This window comes from Scyliorhinus canicula, chromosome 2 (genome assembly GCF_902713615.1).
Source record: "Scyliorhinus canicula chromosome 2, sScyCan1.1, whole genome shotgun sequence".
Classification (NCBI taxonomy): domain Eukaryota; kingdom Metazoa; phylum Chordata; class Chondrichthyes; order Carcharhiniformes; family Scyliorhinidae; genus Scyliorhinus; species Scyliorhinus canicula.
In genome coordinates this window covers 225133912-225156578 of record NC_052147.1, presented here as the reverse complement: position 1 = coordinate 225156578, position 22667 = coordinate 225133912, and the positions used below count along the sequence as shown (strand labels likewise).

The 22667-nt window shown below is 41.4% G+C and overlaps 1 protein-coding gene across 1 annotated transcript in view; it reads right to left on the bottom strand.

The window, feature by feature from the left end:
• Positions 1-22170, bottom strand: part of LOC119961985 (grancalcin-like) — a 55855-nt gene extending 33685 nt beyond the window's left edge. The window contains exons 1-2 of the mRNA XM_038789676.1: positions 21946-22170; positions 4487-4648 (exon numbers count right to left, since the gene is read on the bottom strand). Coding sequence (XP_038645604.1) covers positions 4487-4648; positions 21946-21969 — 186 coding nt within the window. The 5' untranslated portion in view covers positions 21970-22170. The remainder of the gene's footprint in view (positions 1-4486; positions 4649-21945) is intronic.
• Between the last annotated feature and the right edge of the window lie 497 nt (positions 22171-22667).

Sequence of the window (22667 nt, the reverse complement as noted above, 5' to 3'; positions counted from 1 at the left end):
CCTTCTTCCTCTTGACTAGAAGCTCCAATTCTCTTGTCATCCAAGGCTCCTTCACCTCACCATTCCTTTCTTGTCACAGTGGGACAAAACTATCCAGCACTCGCAGCAAGTGCTCCTTAAACGATCCCCACATTACTGTTGTGCATTGCCATGAGAACATCTGTTCCCAATTTATGCTCCTCAGCTCCTGTCTAATAGCAGTATAATTTCCCATCCCCCAATTAAATACCTTCCCATACTGTCTGTTCCTAAACCCTCACCATAACTATGAAGGTGGTAAAGGAGTTGTGGTCATCGTCACCAAAATGCACTTTCATCGTGAAATCTGACACCCGGCTTGGTTAGTTGCCAAGCACCAAATCTAATATGTTTCCCCCCCCCCCCCCCCCTCCTCCACTTCAAAATGTTTACCTTGACTGTGCCCAAACTATCTCCCCTTTAAGCAAAGCCTATTACAGTTCAGTTACAGTTTTGCCTGCCAATCTTTGATTCCAATTTATCTGGCCAGATTTGTTATCACCCTAGAGGTTTGCCCTCCCCAATTAATTACTTTTGCACTCACCCAGTATCAGTTACCTCAAACACAAATTTCCCATAACAAATCCATGCTAGCTTTCCTCCCTCAATTAACCCACATTTGACTAAGTGACTGTTAATTTTGTTTCAAGAAGCGCCATCACCAAGGTTCAATTAACTATCCCATTGTTGCTAGGATTAACCTTGCACCTTTTTAACATTTGCAATTCTCCAATTCTTTGGCATCACCCCGAGTCCAAGAAAGATTGGAAAATTATGAACAGTGCCTACCCAATTTCCACCCTTACTCCCCTCAATATCCTTGGATGGATCTCCTCCTGTTCTAGAGTACAGCCAGCCTATCTACTATCTCCCCTATCAATCTTTAAGCCATTAAGTGTCTCAGCTTCCTCCTTTTTATCCACGACTTGGGCAGACTCTTCCTTGGTAAAGACATATGAAAGATACTAATTTATTACCTCAGTCATGTTTTGTGCCTCCATGCTTGTATCCCCTATTTGGTCCCACTCCTCTTTTTACCATCCGTTACCATGTATATGGTTATAGAAGACTTTTGCATCCTAAAGCTTAATGTTAGCTGCCAATGTTTTCTCATTCTCACTTTTCTTCTCTTATTCCAACGAAATCTTAAAATGGAGCCTTAATCTCAAATTGTATTATCCACCTGACGTCTGCCAAAAGTACTTTTTTAATGGCTTCATCACGCTTGCGCTCCTCTTCCTGGGACTTCAAAATGTTTACCTCGCTCGACTCCCTCGTGGGAATATACCTGGACAGTACTGTACCCAAACTATCTCCTCTTTAAACGCAGCCTATTAGAGTTCAGTTACAGTCTTGCCTGCCAATCTTTGATTCCAATTTATCTGGCCAGATGTGTTATCACCCCAGAGGTTGCCCTCCCCAATTAATTACTCTTACTGTGGATCACTCCTTATCCATTTTCATTGCCAACTTAAACCTTATGATACTATGATGTGGAGATACCAGCGTTGGGCTGGGGTGAGCACAGTAAGAAGTCTTACAACTATAATACAATGATCACTGGCCCTTAATGTTCCCCTAGTGACACCTCTTTCCCCAAGAGCCAGGACCAGCAATGCTTCCTTTCTCATTGGAGTGGAAATACACTGCTGTATAATATTCTCCTAAACACAGTCCAGGGACTCTTACACCTCTATACCCTTCACACTATTACTATCCCAAAGATAAATATCCCCCATTTTAACTGGTTTATCCAAAATTGAGACACTATATTTTAATTATAGATGCTACAAATATAGAGTCAGACACAACTTGGGAGTCCAGTATCTCAAGGTATTTCAGAGGAGCATTTTCAGGTAAAATTAACATACTTAGCGACCACACTCCGATATTAGAACAGGTGACCAAAGTTTAGTCAAAGATTTTAAAAAGGGGTAGCGAGTCAGAGATTGAGGGGAAATTCCAGAGCTTAAGAGAAGTTGATTAGAACTTAGTAGTTTCTCCAAAATGTAAACCAAGCTGGAGATGTGAAACTAGGATGCTACAGCATGAACACTGGTAAATGATATCATGGCAAATTTGTATTATTAATGGACATACCTTCCTCGGAGTGGCAATCAACATTGGATTGCCACTCCTACCAACTTTACTGTGCAAACTTTTATCGTGCCTTTCTCACGCAACCTTCTTGACAGGGGCCGAATCAGATCCAGGCACAACGTCGCAGTCTAAACCTATGGGGTTGGGAGTGTGGGGGAATCCCGTGTGGGGATCGATCTGGGCATATAAAATAGTTACTCTGAAATTCTAAATGGTTTATTTCTTCTAACTTTTTCAGAGTAACTATTAACATAATACAGGCAGAACTAACTGAAATTAACTATTTAAATCACTTGTCAGATGGATTCCCAGCACAGTACAATTGTCATGGGGAGGGGAAATTCGGGTTTCTGGACAATTGCAGTACAAATACTTACCTGGGAACTTCAAGAGGAATTCTCCAGCACATCTTCAGGGACCCCCAGAATCCATTGCTTGGGAGCCAGGAGTTACAGTCCATTGTGGACATATGCAATTATAAGAAAATGAAGTGTGGCCACCTAAAATGCACCTGGCAAAGGATGCTGGGAAAACTGGCCAAGCTCGAAGACAAGCATGCTCCAGCTCCGAATAAACAAAGGCTGCAAGCCAGACTTTGAAAAATAACATAGGAAAAAGGCTATTAAAAGGCCAATCCGGGACAATGGGCTTAAATGCAGATCACCTACAAAGTATTAGACTCAGTGGCATCCGTTTTCCTTATTTGGAAAGGCCTATGTGCATCGGACACTAACAGACATGGCCAGTAAGGACAGGCCCCGCCATCTCACTGGAATGACGGAGGTTATGGGGCGACCTGATAGAGGTCTACAAAAATATGAGGGGCATAGACAAGAGTGAATAGTCAGAGGCTTTTCCCCAGGGAAGAGGGGTCAATTACTAGGGGGCATAGGATTAACGTGCGAGGGGCAAGGTTTAGAGGAGATGTACGAGGCAAGTATTTTTTATTTTAAACACAGAGGGTAGTGGATGCCTGGAACTCGATGACGGAAGAGGTGGTGGAAGCATGGAAAATAGTGACATTTAAGGGGCATCTTGACAAATACATGAATAGGATGGGAATAGAGGGATACGAACCCAGGAAGTGTAGAAGATTTTAATTTAGATTGTCGGCATGGGCTTGGCGGGCCGAAGGGCCTTTTCCTGTGCTGTACTTTTCTTTGTTCTTTGTTCCATCAAGGTTGCGGGCCTTAATTGGACGTAAATCGATCAAGGTGATCAAGCCCTGATCGACTGATTGTTAGCTCACCTGGGACAGCCTAAAGCACTCAGGATACAAGGTGCTGCGTAATCCCTCGATCGCTGTCTTAACAGCAACCGTTGACCCTTCACCGGCCAAAGATGACCATCCATGCCACCAGCAGAAGGAAAACCAAGAACGAGGAAGACCAACAACCGACCACCAAGAACTGCGAGACTATGGGCCACAGATAAAGACCATATCTGCCCGGTACTTGCCAGTCACTCGGATGTCAAGGTCTTCTGGGTACTAGCTTTGTAGTTTAACTTGTGTTGTATGTGTGTGAGATTGATTAACAGTAACAGCTGTGTAATATTGAATAAATATTGAATTATTTTATGAAACAGACTAGTCGTCATTTGTCCACTGTATACGGCTTAAGCCTTAAGACACACTGTGGTTTAGGCTCAACAGCAGGCACTGAAGTGTGACAAAAATATTGGCAAAGGAAGTAAAATATTTTGAAAGCAGGAGTGTTTGCAGGCAGAATACACATTTTTTATTACTAGATGAATATTTTAAAAGTTCCATCTACTTTTTCCTGAACAGGCACAAAGCTTCTTCAATGGAGATTTCATGCATCATGTTCTCATCAGGCAAACTGAAAAGTTTAAATGGAGGCAAATGGAACAACTGCTTTGCATTTGCTATCCAGTTTTGTATCAAACAAACAAGTCTATTTCAGGCTCAATTCAGAGAAATGTCAAGACTCCATTCATTGTGAAATTTGGCTTTAACCAAACAGTACCCTTATTAAATCTGTGAATTCCCCACTTCCCACCACAGTCTACTTTTGATTGTCAAGATTAAGATCATTCCCATTTGTCATAAGAATATTAAATAGACAATTTGGGTCTTGCTGTAGAACAAACATTTCATCCTACAACCTGAATTGAAATCTTGTTCCCCGAGGTGAAAGAGTCACCGTAATTATTGTTTTTTTAAAAAGAAAATGCAATCATTAATATAAATTTTCAATAAATAGTGCAAACAAAAGAACTTAGAAGATTCAAGTCACGACAACAGAATGTTATGTTTAAATATATATGCATGCAACATCTGAACATAAAGTATTTTACCATGTTTAAACAATACTTAAAGCTAGAAACTATATTTCATGGTACTTACTTGCCCAGCAATTGCAGTGAAGTAACTCCACATTGGATCAACTGATGCAGCAGAAGGATACCCAGTATATGCAGAGTATGTCTGGTATGCACCTGGTGGGGCAGCATGCATCGGTCCACCTGGGCCTCCCATTCCAGTCATATGTCCACTAAAACCTCCATACTGATACAAGACAGAATGCTCAAGTCAGTATTAGAACATAGAAAACTTCTACTTTCTACGGAGTGCATTTAAAATGAGTTCACTTTCCCTGGATTTAGAAACTTGGAAGAACCGCATCAAAATTTGCTTACCAAATTAGAGTCCAGCAAATTATATCAAGGCCTGTGAAAAACTGAGGTATACAGATCAGCAAAATGCGAAGACTTGGGTCAATATTTTTTAAAAGTGTGAAATCAGCGGCATGTGGTTAGCACTAGGACTGCAGCACTGAGGACCCGGGTTTGAATCCCAGCCCTGGGTCACTGTCCATGTGGAGTTTGCACATTCTCCCCATGTCTGCGTGCGTTTCACCCCCACAACCCAAAGATGTGCAGGGTAGGTGGATTGGCCACGCTAAATTACCCCTTAATTAGAAAAAAAATAATTGGGTACTCTAAATTAGAAATGAAAAATAGTGAAGGTATTATAGGAAGCCCCCCCCCCCCCATTCTATTCACTCGAACTTGGATGGTTTCCTTTTTTTTGCTATTGTGATGTGAGCGTCACTGGCTGGGCCAGCATTTATTGCCCATCCCAGAGGGCATTTAAGAGCCAGCCACATTTCTGTGGGTCTGGGTCACACATAGACCAGAACAGGCAAGGATGAGATTCCTTTCCCTAAAAGGACATTAGTGAACCAGCTGTTTTTTTACGACAATCTGCAATTGGTTTAATGGCCATCTTTAGACTTTTAATTCCAGGTTTTTTTTAAATTTCCCCATCTGCCATGGTTGGATTTGAACCCAGATCCCCAGAGTATGACTCTGGGTCAATCGGTGGGTTGTCTATTGAGGACAGGCTAGGTTTATATCTGCTGGACTTTAGAAGAGTAAGAGGTAACTTGAATAAACATACAAGAACCTACGAGTTCTTGCCAGGGTGGAGGTGGACAGAATGTGTCCTCTAGTGGGAAAATCTAGAACTAGGGATCACTGGTGGCCTTAGGACAAAGACGAGGTGAATATTTTTCTCTTGAGGGTGGCAAGTCTTTGGAACTCAGTGTCTCAAAAAGGCGGTGGAAGCAGAGTCTTTAAACTTTTTTTAAAAATAAAAGGTGGAGCTAGATACAATTCATGATGAGGAACGAGTGAAAGGTTATTGTGGGTAGGTGGGAATGCAGAGCCGAGGTAATAATCAGACCAGCCATGATATAACTGAATGGCAGAACGGGCTCAAGGGGCCAACTGCTGCTCCTAATTTGTATGTCCTTTTGAGATAATTGAATGACATCCAGTTTAAGGGAGAGAGGAGTGGATCCAAGGCTGATGTTCTAAACTTAAGGGCAATTATGAGGGCAACAAGAGAGCTGTCAACAGTAAACCGAGAAATTAGATAAAGGGGTAGGTCAGTAGTGACAGTGGCAAACGTTTAAGGACATATTTCAGAATACACAGAAAAGATGTGAGGAGAAAGATTTTAAGGGAAGGATGCATCATCTGTGGCTACCGAAACAAGTTTAAAGATAGTATCAAATTGAAAAAAATTGCATAATTCATAATTCCACAAAGAGGACCGCAGGTCAGAATATAAAGAACAAAGAATAAAGAACTATTAATAAGGGAGAAATTAGTGTACAAGGGAAAGCTAGTTAGGAATATAAAAACAGACAGTAAGAGTTTCTGCAGTTAGTCCTCTAGACAGAATGGAGAATTAATAATGGAAAGTAAGGAAATGACATGAATTGAACAGATATTTTGCATATACTTACACTGTAAAAGGATACAAATAGCATTCCAGAATCAGGAGGTGAAAGATGAATAAAACTGCAATCACCAGGGAAAGGGAAAATTATTAGAACTAAAAGCTGACAAGTTCCCAGATCCTGATGGGCTTCATCCTAGGATCCTGGCTGCCGAGTTAACAGGCGTATCGATTTTAATTTTCCAAAATTCGCTAGATTCAGGAAGGTCCCATCAGATTGGAAAATAGAGGATGTGATTTCTCTATTCAAGAAAGGAAGGAGTCAGAAAGGAAGGAGCTACAGGCCAGTTAGCTCAACATCTATCATAGGAAAATTGCAAGAATCCATTGAGGCTAAAGCAGGGTACTGAGAAAATCTCAATGCAATCAAGCAGAGTGAACATGTCTTTGTGAAGCTCTTTTAGAAGTAAGAAACAACATGGATAAAAGGGAACCCGTGTATATGTTGTACTTCCTGAAGGCATTTGACCAGGTGCCACATCTAGTGTGCAAAATAACAGCTCCTGGCATAGGGTGCAACACATTTGCATAGAAAGTGGAAGGGATAAATAGGTATTTTTCATTCGAAACTCACGAGAAGAGCAGCATATACCTGGCAACACCAACCCCTCGGGGTTCCCCTGCAAGTCACTCGCCACCTGACTGTATCGCCGTTCCTTCACTGTTGCAAAATCCTGGAACTCCCTCCCCAACAGCACAATGGGTGTACCTACACCTCAAGGACTGCAGCGGTTCAAGAAGGCAACTCACCACCATCTTCTGAAGGGCAACTAGGGATGTACAATAAATGCTGGTCTAACCATCGATGCCAACATCCCATAAATTAATGAGATGTGCCAAGTGCTATGCCACAGGGATCAGTGTTGGAGTGTCAACTATTTGCAGTTTAGATTACGGACTTGGATGAAGGGACCAAATATACAAGACCACAAGACCAAGGAGCAGAATTAGTTCATTCGGCCCTTCGAGTCTGCTGTTCCAGGGCCAGCACATCCTTCTTAGATATGTTTTCTCAATTTGCTGATGACACAGAAGTAGGTAGGAAAGTAAGCTGTGAAGAGGACATAAGGAGTCTGCAAAGGGACGATAAAGTCAATGGACAAACATTTGGCAGGTGACGAATATGATGTGAGAAAATATGATCTTGCTCGGTTCAGAAAAATAGAAAAGCACATATTATTTAAATGGAGAGAGACTGCAGAAGTCAGAGGTACAGGGAGATTGGCGTACATGATACAAGAATCAGGAAAACTTAGAATGCAATTACAGCAAGTGATTAAAGGCGAATGGAATATAAAAGTTGAGATGTTTAGCTGCAGTTGTACAGGGCCCTGGTGATACTATATCGAGAGTACTCTATACAGTTTTGGTATCCTTAGAAAAGATATAAATGCATTAGCAGTGACGAGAAAACTCACTCGACTGATACCTGATATTTTAGGTGGAAAATTTGGACAGGCTTGGATGGTAGCCACTGGAATTTAAAAGAGTGAGAAGTGATCTTCTTGAAACATATAATAACCTGAGGAGACTTAACAGCGTGGATGAAGGTTTTCCCCTTGTGGAAGAGAATTAAATAAAAAGAAAGGGTCTCACACCTTAAGACAGAGACCAGAAATATTTTTTTCTCTTAGATGGTCTTGATTCTGTGAGATTCTCTTAACCCAGTGAGCGGTTGAGGCAGGGTCAATGAATAAGGCAGTGGAGGAGAAATTCTTGACTAACAAGCAACGGTTATCACAGGTAGGCGGCACAATATGGAGTTGAGGTCACAATCAGATCAGTCATGATTTTACTGAATTACGGAGCAAGCTACAGGGGTCAATGGCCTACTTCTACTTTCAGAAGTTGGGTATTTTTAAAGGCTTGTCTGACATAACCAGTGATAGATTTCCCCCTTGGCCAGAAAGACAATAACAATAGAACACAAATAATTACCAAGATGTCAGAAAAATAATTACAGGTAGCATTGCATCCTCAACTACAAATCTTTTGTTGCAGCAGAGCCCCATAACTTAAAGACAATAGGCACTTGGAAAAACATAAGAGTATGGTGAGCAAGTAAAATATGACAAACTAGTTAGACTACATGAAGAAAAACAATGTAGACCTGATAGACAAAAGATACATTGTAATTTTGGGGCTTTCGGCCCTTTTACTCTTCTGCCATTCAACCAGATCATGGCCAATCTTTACCGCGACACCATTAACTAGCCTTCGATCAATATTAATCTATGATATCCTTATTAAGCATTGGAAGCTTTCATTGATAGTAGCCACATGTCTTTTGGCTGCTAAGAGTTCCAGATTCTACAAAAAAAGTCAAAATATTGCTAATGCTGGTCACATGGGAGAGAAAAAGAAAACGTGGACAAATTTCTCCTACCGTGAGAAATGCTGTCTGATTTCACTCCTGAATGGTTTAAGACACTCTCCTCCAGTTCACCAAGGAAAACTGTATCATGGTACCTATCCCATTGAATTCCTTAATCACTATAATTGACCAGATCTAAATTTAAAGGACTATAAGCTAGGATAGGTTATGGAACCTATCCAAAACAAATATTAATTTCCTACTAAGGCCTAACAGTACTCTAGATGGGCCTTGATTAAGGCCATGGGAAAATGAGTAAGAAGTCTTACAACACCAGGTTAAAGTCCAACAGGTTTGTTTCAAACACGAGCTTTCGGAGCACTGCTCCTTCCTCAGGTGAGGAAGGCTCCTTCACCTGAGGAAGGAGCAGTGCTCCGAAAGCTCGTGTTTGAAACAAACCTGTTGGACTTTAACCGGGTGTTGTAAGAATTCTTACTGTGCTCACCCCAGTCCAACGCCGGCATCTCCACATCTTGGGAAAATGAAGCATTCCTTCCTCACATTTTTGAATTCCAATTCCCATGAGAAAGGCCAATATTTCATTTTGTTCCTGTCCACTCAAGTGTTTTTTTGTGCAACACCTTTGCTCTTCTGTAGATCCTATTTTCTCAAGAAAACACAAATTTTTTCTTAAATCCGAAGTGGACGATCTCATGATTGCCTACATTATCTGCCATAGTTTTGTCCACTCAGTCTGTCCTTATCCCTTGGTAACTTCCAGCTCTCATCCACACTATTTAACTGAGCCTCCTAAATTAATGCCATCTGCAAACTTGGATGTACAACTTTTATTTATAGTAACTATAAATGTAAAACAAAATGATTTCCAAGTCATTTCACAATGAGGACAATCAGACAAAAATTTACAGAGCCAAAGAGGTAGATTATAAAGGAATACTTCAAAGAGGGACGGTGAAAAGTTTGAGAAAAATTCATAAGTTAGGGTCTAGACAGTGAAGGCACAGCCACCAGGCGAACAAAAAAGGAGGTACAAATGAGGGCAGAGTTAGAGGAGTGTTCCAGACAATAAAGCACTTTTGAAGTGTAGCCAATTCTTTAAAGTGTATCTTTCAGACCGTTTTTTCCCCTTTGGGGAAAAGTAGGGTGGCATTGGAGGGATTTCTGGGATGATTATCAGCCTAATAAACAGTGTCATGAATGTTCCTTCCATGGCCAACATCCTGGCGTGGGACTTGAACCCAGAATTTCTGATCCAGAGGTAGAGATGCTATCACCGCGCCACAAGATTTCCTACTATTAACTGTTGTAATGTAGGAAATGCAGCAGCCAATTTCATAGAGCAAACTTCTACAAGCAGCAAAGTGATATTAACCAAATAACTTATTTGTTGGTTGAGGAATTAATATTGACCAAGACATTGGGAAAATGCCCTTGCTATTTTCTTAGACATATTGCCATGGGATTCTTTAATATTTGAGCATTCCCTCGGTATTACCCTGGAATGTCAGTCAAGATTTCTGTCTTTAAGTCACGAGTGAAATTCAAATCTACCACTTTACGACTCAAAAGGGAGTGCTACCAAATTACTGCGTTGGAATCTTTTTCCTGACACTTGTCAGATCCAACCAAACCAGAGAACAAAAAAACAAACCAACAATTATCAATCCATATCACAAAATAATTTTTTTAATGTTCTCTAGTACAAAACCATCAAGTGCCCTCTGGAAATCCATATGTGGACAACATCCATATTTACCTATCCACCACACTGGTTGAATTGTTTTTGAGGAGGGTAACTAATCAGGCAGGCCTGCCCTTCGCAACTCCATCAGGACTCTGATTAATTGATCCCTGTTCAAATGCTCACTAAACTCTCTTGGATGACTGAAATGAGAGAAGATTCTAAACTTTTTCAGGCAAGTCCAGGGTTTATTGGCCATCCTCAATTTTCCTCAAATCCCAGGATTTCGCACGAAGAAAAATGATATATTTCCAAGTTAGGATGGTGTGTGACTGGAGGCAGTAGCGCTGCCAAGTGTCTGTTAGTCCAGTCCATCTAGGTGGAAGAAATCACAAGTTTGGAAGATGCCGTTGAAGGCGCAAGTGGCTGAGTGCATCTTTTAAAACCTTACACACTATATCTAGTGTGACGGTGGTGGAGGGAGTGTGGAAATAAAAAGCAGAATATTTTTTTTTTTAAAAGCTTGGAACTTCTAAATTCCAACATTCAGAAGACTTGCGTGTCCTCCATCAAGGAACACAGATTTTGCATGCAGGTATAGCAGAAAATTAGGAAGGAAAATTGGCCTTTACTGTATAAAGCTATAAAAGAACAAGGATGCCTTGCTACAATTGTGTATGGCTTGGGTGAGACCACAGTTCGAGTAGTGCGTGTAATTTTGATTCCCCTACCCAATCCTGGAGGTAATACAGCAAAGGTTCACTGGAATAAAAAGGTTGCCCAAGATGAGAGGCTGAGTATACTGGGCCTCTATTCACTGGAGTTTAGAAGAATGAGATGCTCATATTGAAATACCAAGATATTGAAGGGGCTTGACAGGGTGCACCCTTAGCTGGGTAATCTGGAACATGGGCGCAGTCTCAAGATAAGGGGTTAATTATTTAAGACTGAGGCAAGGAGAAATTTCTTGATTCAATGGGTTGTGAATCTTTGGAATTCTCTACTCCAGGGGGTTGTAGATACTCCCATTCTTGAATATATACTAGGTTGGGATAGGTGACTTTTATGGCTCAGGGAATCAAGAGATATGGTGATCAAGCACAAAAATTGAGTTAGGCAGAAATGAGTCATGACTGTATTGTGTGGTGGAGTAGGCTGCAGGCCATCTGGACGACTCTTGCCCTATTCTTAATTTAAGTTGGCTGGAGCACCAATCAGCCTAATGCTTATTCAGGGCGGTAGAGCCGAAAACGTTTTCCTGGAGCATTGCTCCAAATACAATGCACTTCAAATTTGGAGCTGGTTTAGCACAGGGCTAAAGAGCTAACTTTTAAAGCAGACCCAGGTAGGCCAGCAGCACGGTTCAATTCCTGTACCAGCCTCCCCGAACATGCGCCAGAATGTGGCGACTAGGGGCTTTTCACAGTAACTTCATTAGAAAGCCTACTTGTGACAATAAACAATTTTGATTTCATTGCGTCTTAGATGATGGAAAGATTTTTGAGAGTCATGATGGGAGTTACTCCTCACAGAACATCCAGCCTTTGACCTGCTCTTGTAGACACGGTATTTATGACTAGTTCAATTATGTTTCTGGTCAACGGTGACCTCCCCTAGGAGGCTGAATGTGGGCTTTGATGGTCATGCCATTGATTATCAAGAGAAGGTCATGAGACACTTTTGTTGGAGATAGTTATTTTCTGGCACTTGTGTAGCATGAATACTATTTGCTCACTTATTAGCCTCAGTGTAACTGTGCCCAGGTCTTGCTTCATACGAATACAAACTGTTTCAGCATAGATTTTTATTAAAACAGTAAAAAATATATACAAGGCCAAACGGTACAAATACTAATTGTGTTGGAGAAACAGGGTACCCTCCCCTCAGTACCAATGTACGGGGAGAGGGATAGGATACTGTGATTATTAAAACAGTTCACAACACAGTTGTACAAAAAACAAAACGGTACAGGCACTAAACTTTGCTTTGGAGAGACCAGATACCCTTGCCTCTGTACCAACAGAAGGGAAAGGAAGCGGGGTGGTGGGGAGAGAGGGGGTTGGGGTGTTAGTGGAGGGAGGCCCAATAGGACACTGCCTGAATTACATACAGAGACAGAAAAACAAAAGAACTTTCAATTATGATGTGCCAGATTCCGGGAGTCCCCCAGAGAGGCGACACAGTGTTGGGCATGAGTGAGCCCTGCACCCCACTGCAGAGAGCCCCATGAGCACCCTCCACTCCTGACACTGGGTGACTGACAACCTTCGGACAGTCGCCCTCCGGGCCCGAATCCACCACCACACTGTGCGGCGGGCGACAAGGGCCCACCAATCAGCCCAGGGCCTGCCTTGATCCCGCCACCTCAAGTTACAAATGGGACTGAACACTTTGCAATCAACAGCAATCATCTCCACTTGACTTCATGATGGATAGAGGGTCATTGATGAAGCAGCTGAAGATCACTGGAACTTTCTGATGATTGGCCTCCAATGACCATAATCCTTTATTCATTACCCATACAAGTTTTCACGGATTTCCAATTTTACTAGGAATCCTTGATTCCACACTCCAATAATCACCAATGCAATTATTTCCATCTCAAGAATTCAATTATTTTGTTAAAATTCAGTTGTTCTGTCCATATTTGGGTTAAATCCTACTATGAGGTTTGGAGCCAACATGAACATTGATAAATAGGTTAACTATCATTCAATACCACTACCAAGTCACTTTTCAATTCTTGGCTGATTGTACATTGGTTGGCTAATCTGATATGCCCTGCCTTTTGTCTAATGTTCCATCAGCCAAGAAAAGGGTCTTGATGGCAGTATTGAAAGACATTTGTGGACCGGACATACTTAGGAAATGTTTTGTTTGGTACTGAAAATCTTGGACAAAGCTGCACCAATTCTGAAACACCTGCCTTCAACATAGCAACCACTTGGTGGGCCCATAGTCTTTGCTGTATCTAATGCACTCAATGATTTATTGAGGTTATGTGGAATTAAATTGAACTGACTTTTCTGTAATGGTGGGGGACCGAGAGATATCATTCATTTGGGAATTCCGGCTAGTGGTGATTATAAACACTTCAGTTTTTTCATCTGCACTGGCATACTGGGCTCCACCATCACAAAGGATTATAATATTCACTGCCATTCGCTTTGGAATATGGCAGGACTGCAATGCTCTGATCCTGCTCTTTGTCAGAAAGATCATTTTGCGGTCTCTAGCATGCTGATTTTGTTTAAGAATTGTGCAGTCTTATGTTGTACCAGGATGGCATCTTATTTTTTAAGGTATGACTGGTACTCTTCTACATTCCTCATTGAACTAGAATTGGTACCTTGGCTGGATGACAATAGTAGAGCAAAGGATATGCCAGCCCGTCATGGAATACAATTCTTCTGCTGCTTATGAATGTTCATTTTAAGCAGCTCAATCTCTTCTGAATTGATCAACTCAATGGAAGGGGTCCTCAGTATGAAGGTGAGACTTGGGTTTCCAAAAAAGTTGCTGGTCACTCCTACCTATACTGTTGTGACAGTTTGATTGTGGAGGGCAAGATCAAGTGGCAAGCCGGATCTAAAATTGGTTCAATGGTAAGAAGCAAGGGCAATGGTTGATGGGTGTTTTGTGATTGGAAGGTTGTTTCTAGTGGAGTTCGCAGAGCTTAATACTAGGTATCTTGCTTTTCACTGTATATCTCTATTTAGTGTTGAAGTGAAGGGCATGACTTTTGAGGGGTAACAAGTTCTAAAGGAATGCACAAATGGTATGATACAGAGAAGCATAGAGGAGCGGAGAGATTTGTGTGTGTATGTATGTTTACAGATCTCTGAAGGAAGGACAGGTAAAAGGCATGCAGAGTCAATTTCTTAATGAGTCAAGGCATCAAATGCAAGAGCAAGAAATTAATGCTTGAACATGTACAAAAAAAAAAATCAGCTGGTCCACAGCTGAAGTACTGCGTATAATTCCGGCCACCACATGAATTGAGGGGTCTGATCGCAGCACGGAGGACAATTACAAGAAATGTTTTTGCTAGGTTAGATTTTTTTTTTGGATCAAAAGGAGAAGGAAAAGTGACATAGTTGAGTTGCATAAATTATAATGGATCAAAATAGAATGGATAAATATTACCCTTCGAAAAGGATTAGAGGAGAGTTGATGAGGATTTTTGAATATATAGAGGGTGATAAGGATCTGGAACTCTCAGCCTGGTAGAGACAGACTTCCATATCACCTTTAAAAGTACTTGGATATGCATCTGAAGTGCTGTATCCCACAAGGCTACAGACCAAGTAGGTGGGTGGGATTCGACAGGAGAGCTCTTTTCTGGCTAGGATAGACAGAATGGACTGAATTTCCATCTCCACTGTAAAGTTTTAAGTACATTTCTCTGTCATGTGGCTCTCTGACCATCTGCTGCAAGCCCAATCGAGATCTATGTCTTTCATGACTGGGTCAGCAGTGATGCTGCCTAGCCACTTGGACTGCAACATCCCCAGAGAGTACATTTTGTGCCTTCGAACCTCTTGTGTTTCTTTGAAGTGGTGCTCAACATGGAAGTACTGCTTCATCAATAAAGGAGGGCATTAGATGGTAATTATTAAGGCTTCATAGAGTCCAGAGTCAATGTTGAGAACTCCAACAGCCATGGCATCCCAATTATAATCAAAAGATAATCAGAAATGGTGATCGATGAGCCAGGAGCATTGGCTGAAAGTAAATGATTCTGTAAATGTGACTATGTCAGGCTGTTTTTTTACCGTCTGACTGCTCTCCCAATTTTGGCACAAGCCCCCAAACGTTTGGAGGAGAACTTGTTGGGTCGACTGGACTAGTTGGGCCTTTTCCCATCCAAAATCCAATGTCGACATCAAGCCAGGCCGTCCATCCAGTTTCATTATTATATTTGATCTGAGCAGCTTGCTAAGCCACTTTAGAAAGCAGTTAAGAGTAATCATATTGCTGCGAGTCTGGAATTTTATATAGACCCTACTGGATGACAGATTCCCTCCCCTTAAGGAAATTAGTGAACAAGATAGATTCTGACAATTTGGTAGTTATATGGTCAACATTACTGATATTAGCTTTTTATTAAATTTTCAACAGATTTTGTTTAATTGATTTTAATTTCCAAACTACTGTGTTGGGATTTGAACTCGTGTCTCTGGATCATTAGATCATGCTTCTGGATTATCAGTTTACTAATATACTATTGTGCTATTGTTCCTAGTAAATTGACAGTTGTATCATTACCCACTTTTACTTTACCTCCCTTCTTACATGAAATGGAGTGACATTTGCAAGTTTCAATCCAAAATACGATACCTGTATCTAGAGAGCTTTGTAAAATTATAACTGATACACCAGCAAGTTCCTTACCAATTTCTTTTAAAGCCTGGTGTGGAAACCATCGGGTCCTGGAGATTTGTCTATCTTAAGGCCCATTATTTTCTCCATTACCAATTTTCTTACTTATACTAAATCCAGAGCTCCTCCCCTTTACTTATTTTAGGTGCCCTTGTACCGCTGGTATTTTTTCCTTTTTCTCCACTGTGAAAATTATACAAAGTACTCATTTAACAAATGTACCATTTACTGGTTATCTATTGTATCCTTACCTGCATCCTCATTTAATGGGCCACATTCCCCTTTATAATTCTCTTTTAATATATTTTAAAAACATTTGTTGTTTGCTTTGATGCCCCTTGCTGTTTTTTTCAAATTCCCTTTTTCACCTCATTACTTTCTTTGTTGCTTTTGATAGTGCTCAATCTACATGATTTCACATATGTGTTATTCAAAGCATGTATTTTAGGAAAACAAGAAAATCATTTCTAAAACAGTTTTAAATGCATGTTTGTACAACTACTGGTGGAAGAACTCTGCATCTGAGTAGGTCAAATGTCAAGCTCAACTACTCAGAATCCACTGGGGAAAAAAAATATCAATGCCACCCATTGCGAAATGTAGCCAAATCTTTGCAAGTTGAGAAACAAGTGGGCCAGGACTAAAATAATAGGAACTTTTGGGAACATGTTACAAACTAAGAGGGAGTAGACATTAAAATGCTTTATTATTGCAATAACTTCACTAAGTTAGCACAATCAAAAGTATCTTGCACTGTGTTAACTTAATCTTTTTGTTTCTCTAAAATGGAGGAACTCTTAACATGTTAACTTACAGAACTACTTATACATGACTGCGCTATAATTTAGCTCCTGACATTGAACCTGCTCATTAAGAGGCGGGTTCAGTCGATGCATTCAAAAGGGAATTATAAGAACATAAGAACTAGGAGCAGGAGTAGGCCATCTGGCCCTTCGAGCCTGCTCCGCCATTCAATGAGATCATGGCTGATATTATCGACTGTTATCCGAAAAAGATGAATTTATTTTTTGGATTCTTTCTTAACATCTCATTAGAAGAGGTTTAATTCAGGTTTGCTCTTGTCTCACAGAAGGTTCGGGAATCAAGTCCCACTCCAGAGACTGGAGTACATAATCTGGGCCAGTACATCAATACCGTACCGAATGAGTTTTGCATTGTCAGAGGTGCTGTTTTTTTGGACAAGATATTAAACCAAGACCCCATTTGTCCCCTCAGATGAACATAACAGATCCCATAACACTATTGCACCCAAGATCACGGAATTAATGATAAGATGTTTTCGTAATTGAAAAGCAAAATACTGCCAATGCTGGAAATCTGAAAGGAAAACAGAAAATGGTGGGAAAAACTCAGCAGGTCTGGTCGTATCTGTGGAAAGAAAAACAGTCACAGTTTTGAGTCTGTCGGACTCTTCTTTGGAACTGGAGGGGTATAAATGTTTTATATGTTGCTTGTAGGTTCCGATATGCAATTGACTACTATATTTTTCCATAGCAATGGCATTCAAAAATGTTCTGTTGGTTATAACGTATATTGGGATGTCCCACAATTGTGAAAGGTGCTATATAAATTCAAACTCCTCCATTCACTTTAGGTCAGGAATCATGCAGGGTAAAAACACCCTCCAATCTAATTTTAACAAACTAACAAACTAAGAGTTACCATCCACCATACCTGTGGATATTTTATTTCAAACAGCAGCCACCCATACAGACTTTAAATTCACAGCTAATCTGAAAGAACTTCCAGGTTCTGGGTCATGGCTCCAAAACAGAGGATGCTGAAACTTGATTTATAAAGAAATGATACATCTGCCAGGCAAAGATTCTTATCCCATAACCCAAGTTGGACTGAAATGCATGTCCCAGAGTCAAAAAAGCTAATTCACCAGCATGCAAGTAAATATTAAGATTAACCATAGGAATATTTCCAACCCATCGTCCCCTTAAAATTGTGTTACTGTAAAAGTTTTAGGAATGTTTAAAAAATATAAGCAGCAGTTTTTAATATAAAAAGATTTCCATGTTGATGCAGTGATTTGGAACAAGTCTTGGGAGAGTTCCAAAAAAAATGGATTGAAACATTTGAAAGAGCTACTTTTGTAAATTAATTTAAATGGGGAACCTCATTGCCTAACTTCACCAAGTAGCTTTTTTTTATAAAATAAATTCCTACAAGCTTGCCGTTTCACTTACTCTTTATCACAACTGTTTAGTGTACAGACATTGTCTTTAACAAGTAATACAAAAAAGCCATTTTCATTATTCTATGCATTATGCAATTGGCCAGAATTCTAAAGGATCTTATTGTGACTGTCCAAATTCTTATTAGTAGAGAGTTTTCCTGGAGAAACACAACTGAACTTTTCCAAATACTGCAATTCCAATATGAGAAGGTTGCTATGAGTTCAATGAAAGGAAGTTATTGTATCTATAAAGCACCTTTCATTTCAGTACATCCCAAAGGGCTTCAGAGACAATTACATATTTTTTCAAATAGTGCCATGGTATTTTCGATATTCTTCTGAGGGGGCAGGTAGGACCTTCATTTAATCTCACATCCAAAAAACAGCACATCTCCAATGGTGTGACACTTTATTTTTTGGCATGAAGAACAGGGAAGCAGCATATTATTTAAATGTAGAGACACTACAGAACTGATGCACAGAAGGATATGGATGCCCTGGTACACAAAGAAAAGTTAGTACAAAAGGTACAAGTGAGTAAAAAAGGTAAATGAAAAATTGTTGCTTACTGCAATGGCATGGAATAGTTAGGATGTTTTGCTACAGTTGGAGAGACTACATCTAGAGTATTCTGTACCTCTTATTTAAAAAAGGACACAAATGCATTAGAAGCAGTGGCATTAGAAGCAGTTCAGAAAAGATTGATCCCTGGAAGGAGGGAGTTATCTTACGAGGAAACATTGGACAGGTTAGGCCAATATCCTTTGGCTTTTAGAGGACTGAGAAGTTAGTGATCTTCTTAAAACATAGAATAATCTGAGGGGACTTAACAGGGTAGATGCTGAAAGGATGTTGCCCCTTGTGAAAGAGACAAAAGTAGGGGTCAATATTTAAAAATAAGAGGTCCCTATTTAACACTGAGATGAGAAGACATTTTCTCTGAGGGTCATGAATCTTTGGAACTCTTCCCTAGAGTGGTGGGAGGCAGGGTCAATTAATATTTTTACAGCAGACATAGACAGATTCTTGACCAACACGGAAATCAAAGGGAAGTCAAAATTGGCTGTGTAGTTGATAGTGAAGAAGATAGCTGTTATCTCCAAAATTATATCAATAATTTAGTTGAGTCGGGTTAAAAATGCCGAATGGTGTTCAATCCAGAGAAGGGAGGTAATGCATTCGGGAGGACAAGCAAAGATGGGGAATACTCAATAAACAGGAGGATATTGGGTGGATAAGGCAGTAAAGAAAGCATATGGAATGCTTTCCTTTATTGGAGGAAACATCGAATACAAAAGCAGGGTGTAATACGGAAACTGTTTAAAACACTGGAATTTTGTGTATAGTTCTGGTCAACAGTCACCACATTACAGGAAGGACATAATTGCTCTGGAGAGTGTCCAGAGGACATTTACAAGGATGTTGCCTGGGGTTGAAAATTTCTGGATAGGGAAGGGTTGTTTTCCTTAGAACAGATAAGGCTGAAGTGTGACATAATTGAAACGTACAAAATTATGAGGGGACGAGATAGGGTAGACAGGAATGGCCGTTTTTTCTTAGGGTAGACAGGAAAGGCCATTTTTTCCTCAGGTAGACAGGAAAGGCCATTTTTCATTGAACATAGAACTGTACAGGCCCTGCGGCCCACGATGTTGTACCAAATTAGTCTGAAACGAAGATCAAATCAACCTACACTCCATATGCCTATCCAATACCGCTTGAAAGTTCCTAAAGTGTCCGACTCCACTACCATAGCTGGGAGTGCATTCTATGCCCCAACCACTGAGTAAAGTACCTACCTCTGACATCCCTCTTACATCTTCCACCATGAACCTTATAGTTATGCCCCCTTGTAACATCTACACCCACCCAAGGAAAAAGTCACTGAACGTCCACTCTATCTATCCCTCTCAATCATCATATACACCTCAATTAAGTCACCTCTCATCCTCCTCCACTCCAATGAGAAAAGCCCTAGCTCCCGCAACCTTTCCTCATAAGATCTACCCTTCAATCCAGGCAACATCCTGGTAAATCTCCTTTGTACCCTTTCCAATGTTTCCACATCCTTCCTATAATGAGGTGACCAGAACTGCACACAATACTCCAAATGTGGTCTGACCAATGTCTTGTACACAGATGCACCATAACCTAGGGTTTAAGGTGATTGGCAAGATTAGACAGGGCAGGGGGGAAAATGCTTTTTGCCCAGGGGTGGTGAGCAGTTGAAATTCACTATCTGACTTGGTGGTTGAAGGACCAGGTGCTCAAAAGTCAAATTAAATGAGCAAGTTAGTTTCCCTTCCCCCCCCCCTCTTTTTTGGCTGGCATGGACACAATGGGCTGAATGGTCTCTTTCTGTGCTGTAATTTTACTTTGGTTTAAAAAGGTAGGCGTAATGTAGAGTTAAGCGCACAAACAAATCAGCCATGATCTTGTTGAATGGTGGAGCAAGCTCAAGAGCCTAAATGGCCTACTCTTGATCTTAAATTTATACATTCATATGTTCAATAGTGCATTGAAGAATCTGCTTGCATTTGTATGCTCAAATTTTTGGATAGAGATTGAACCGATGATCTTTAATTTAGGAGGTGAGAATGCTATAATCAGAGGAATTTACATGGCAAGGAGAAATGGCTATTTTAAAAACTCATGTCTTGTCTGAATTTTTTTTCAAAAGTGCTGTAAACTATTTTAAAATTAAAGACTCAAAAATCTGCAAAATTAGAAATTTGGTAACGCAGAACTTTGGTAAACCCTCATTTACAGAGCTATATAAAAATGTAGGTTCACCATTAAGAATGCTCCAAAGCAATAGAAGACTTCAGATTGTAACAATCATGGAAGCTCATATGGCTTCAAGAACAGTTGGTATGGTGGTCTCAGCAAATCAATTCTTCAGTATCTAGTCAGCCTTCTTGATCATCAGACGAGCTAACTTGCTTTGTGTCATTAAGTTGCAACAGAACACCCCAGAAAGAGCTCTCCCCACAATCCACCCCCCCCCCCCCCCCAACATCACCCCAAATTCCTGATGGAGATGTTTGACTTCTCTACTGAGATCAGTAACATGGAGAAAATCAACCTCCTGTTTTTTTTTAAACTAAAAATAGAATACAACATTAATTTACAATAAAACAATTCTAAAGTCCCAAGTCTAGGAGATGACTAGTATGTTGTACGAAGTTAGAGAGATGATTTTTTTTAAAACTTGAATGGAACTCCGGTGAGTAAACCAGGGACTTGAACAGCAATGTGGATATTGCCACAAACTAAGAAAAAGACACACCATTTTACTTTGGAGGTATAGGTTTACATGATCTGCCAGTTAAAATGGAGTGCGTTTCTCCATTAGACCACAACAATGTACACAAGTGCTGCGAAATCGAAACTTGTGCGTCCCTCGTACGTATGTGATCAAATCTGCAAGAGGAATTCGGCACGGGGGAGGAAAATTAAGATAAAAATGAAGAACAACAAAGGGTTAAGTCTCAAGACTTAGGACTGCTTTGCGTCGCTCCCATCCAGGCGAAACCAAAACCATGAAAGGCAGTCGCGTCCTTACACGTCGTGTATGTACCCTCTGGCTTTCTTGCCGGTTATTTTCAGCGGCCATGAGCTTATCCGAGTTGGAAAAGGAAGGGGGGGGGGGGGGTTGGAGGAGACTCGGTTCCTGCTCCTGAACAATGAGGGAGGAGGGGAGAGGGGAGGGAGGCCCGGGAACACACCTACTGTCACCAGCGTATAAAACCACGCCGAGAATAATGACTGCGGGGTGGCAGGGCCGGGAAAAAAAAATGAAATAGCACACACCGGCGGAGGGAAGATGGGCCTGGGCCTCCCACTCGGCGGCGCCCCGGTCCGGCGGCGCCCCGGTCCCGCGGCGCCCAGCCTTCCCCCCCGAACATCAAACACAAACAAGCCAGGGGGGGCGGCCTTCCCCGCTTACTCACCCCGCCGTATCCTGGGTAGGCCATGACCTCGAAGCGCACTGCGGTTACACTGAGAGCTGGGGCAGTTTACAATCCGCAAGCTCCAAGGCTCCAAACGGTTGAAATGTGCGACGGCTGACAGGCAGAGCTCCTAATGCTGCTATCAGTTAGTGAGTGAGTCAGTGGCCGTCCCGCTACCTCACTCACCTCCCCCGTTACCCAGGCTCGCAGGGCTCAGTCCCCGCCTCCCCACCACCCCGATTGGCCGGCCCACCCGCCTCCTCTGCCCCATTGGCCGCCCGCTCCTGATGGGCGTCCCCGCCGGCCAATTGGGCGGCAGCGCACGATGACGCTCACAAAGCTGCGAGCAGCATCTGAGACTCGGGCCGTGTAGTTTTTCTGCAGTTTCCAACCCGCATTGACTGTGCAGTCGCGGCCTTGTAAATAAATCGAGGGAGTTCAGTGCACGCTAGGCCCGAGTTCCACACAAGACTGGGGCTGAGGAGCAGTGAGAGAGCAGTTAGCGAAATTGCCACGAGATTTTGGATGTGCATCGCCTAATGTCCATTAAAAGGTGGCTCCTTTCATTGCCCATATATATGGTGGCGCGAGACAATGTTGAATATTGCGTTATGTCTTCAATGAGTGTCAGACCCTCTGGGTCCCATAAATTAAAATTACTCACACTTTAGACTCAAAATGCGGGAGCTTCATTAAGTATATTTCTTGCACCCTGCCATGTG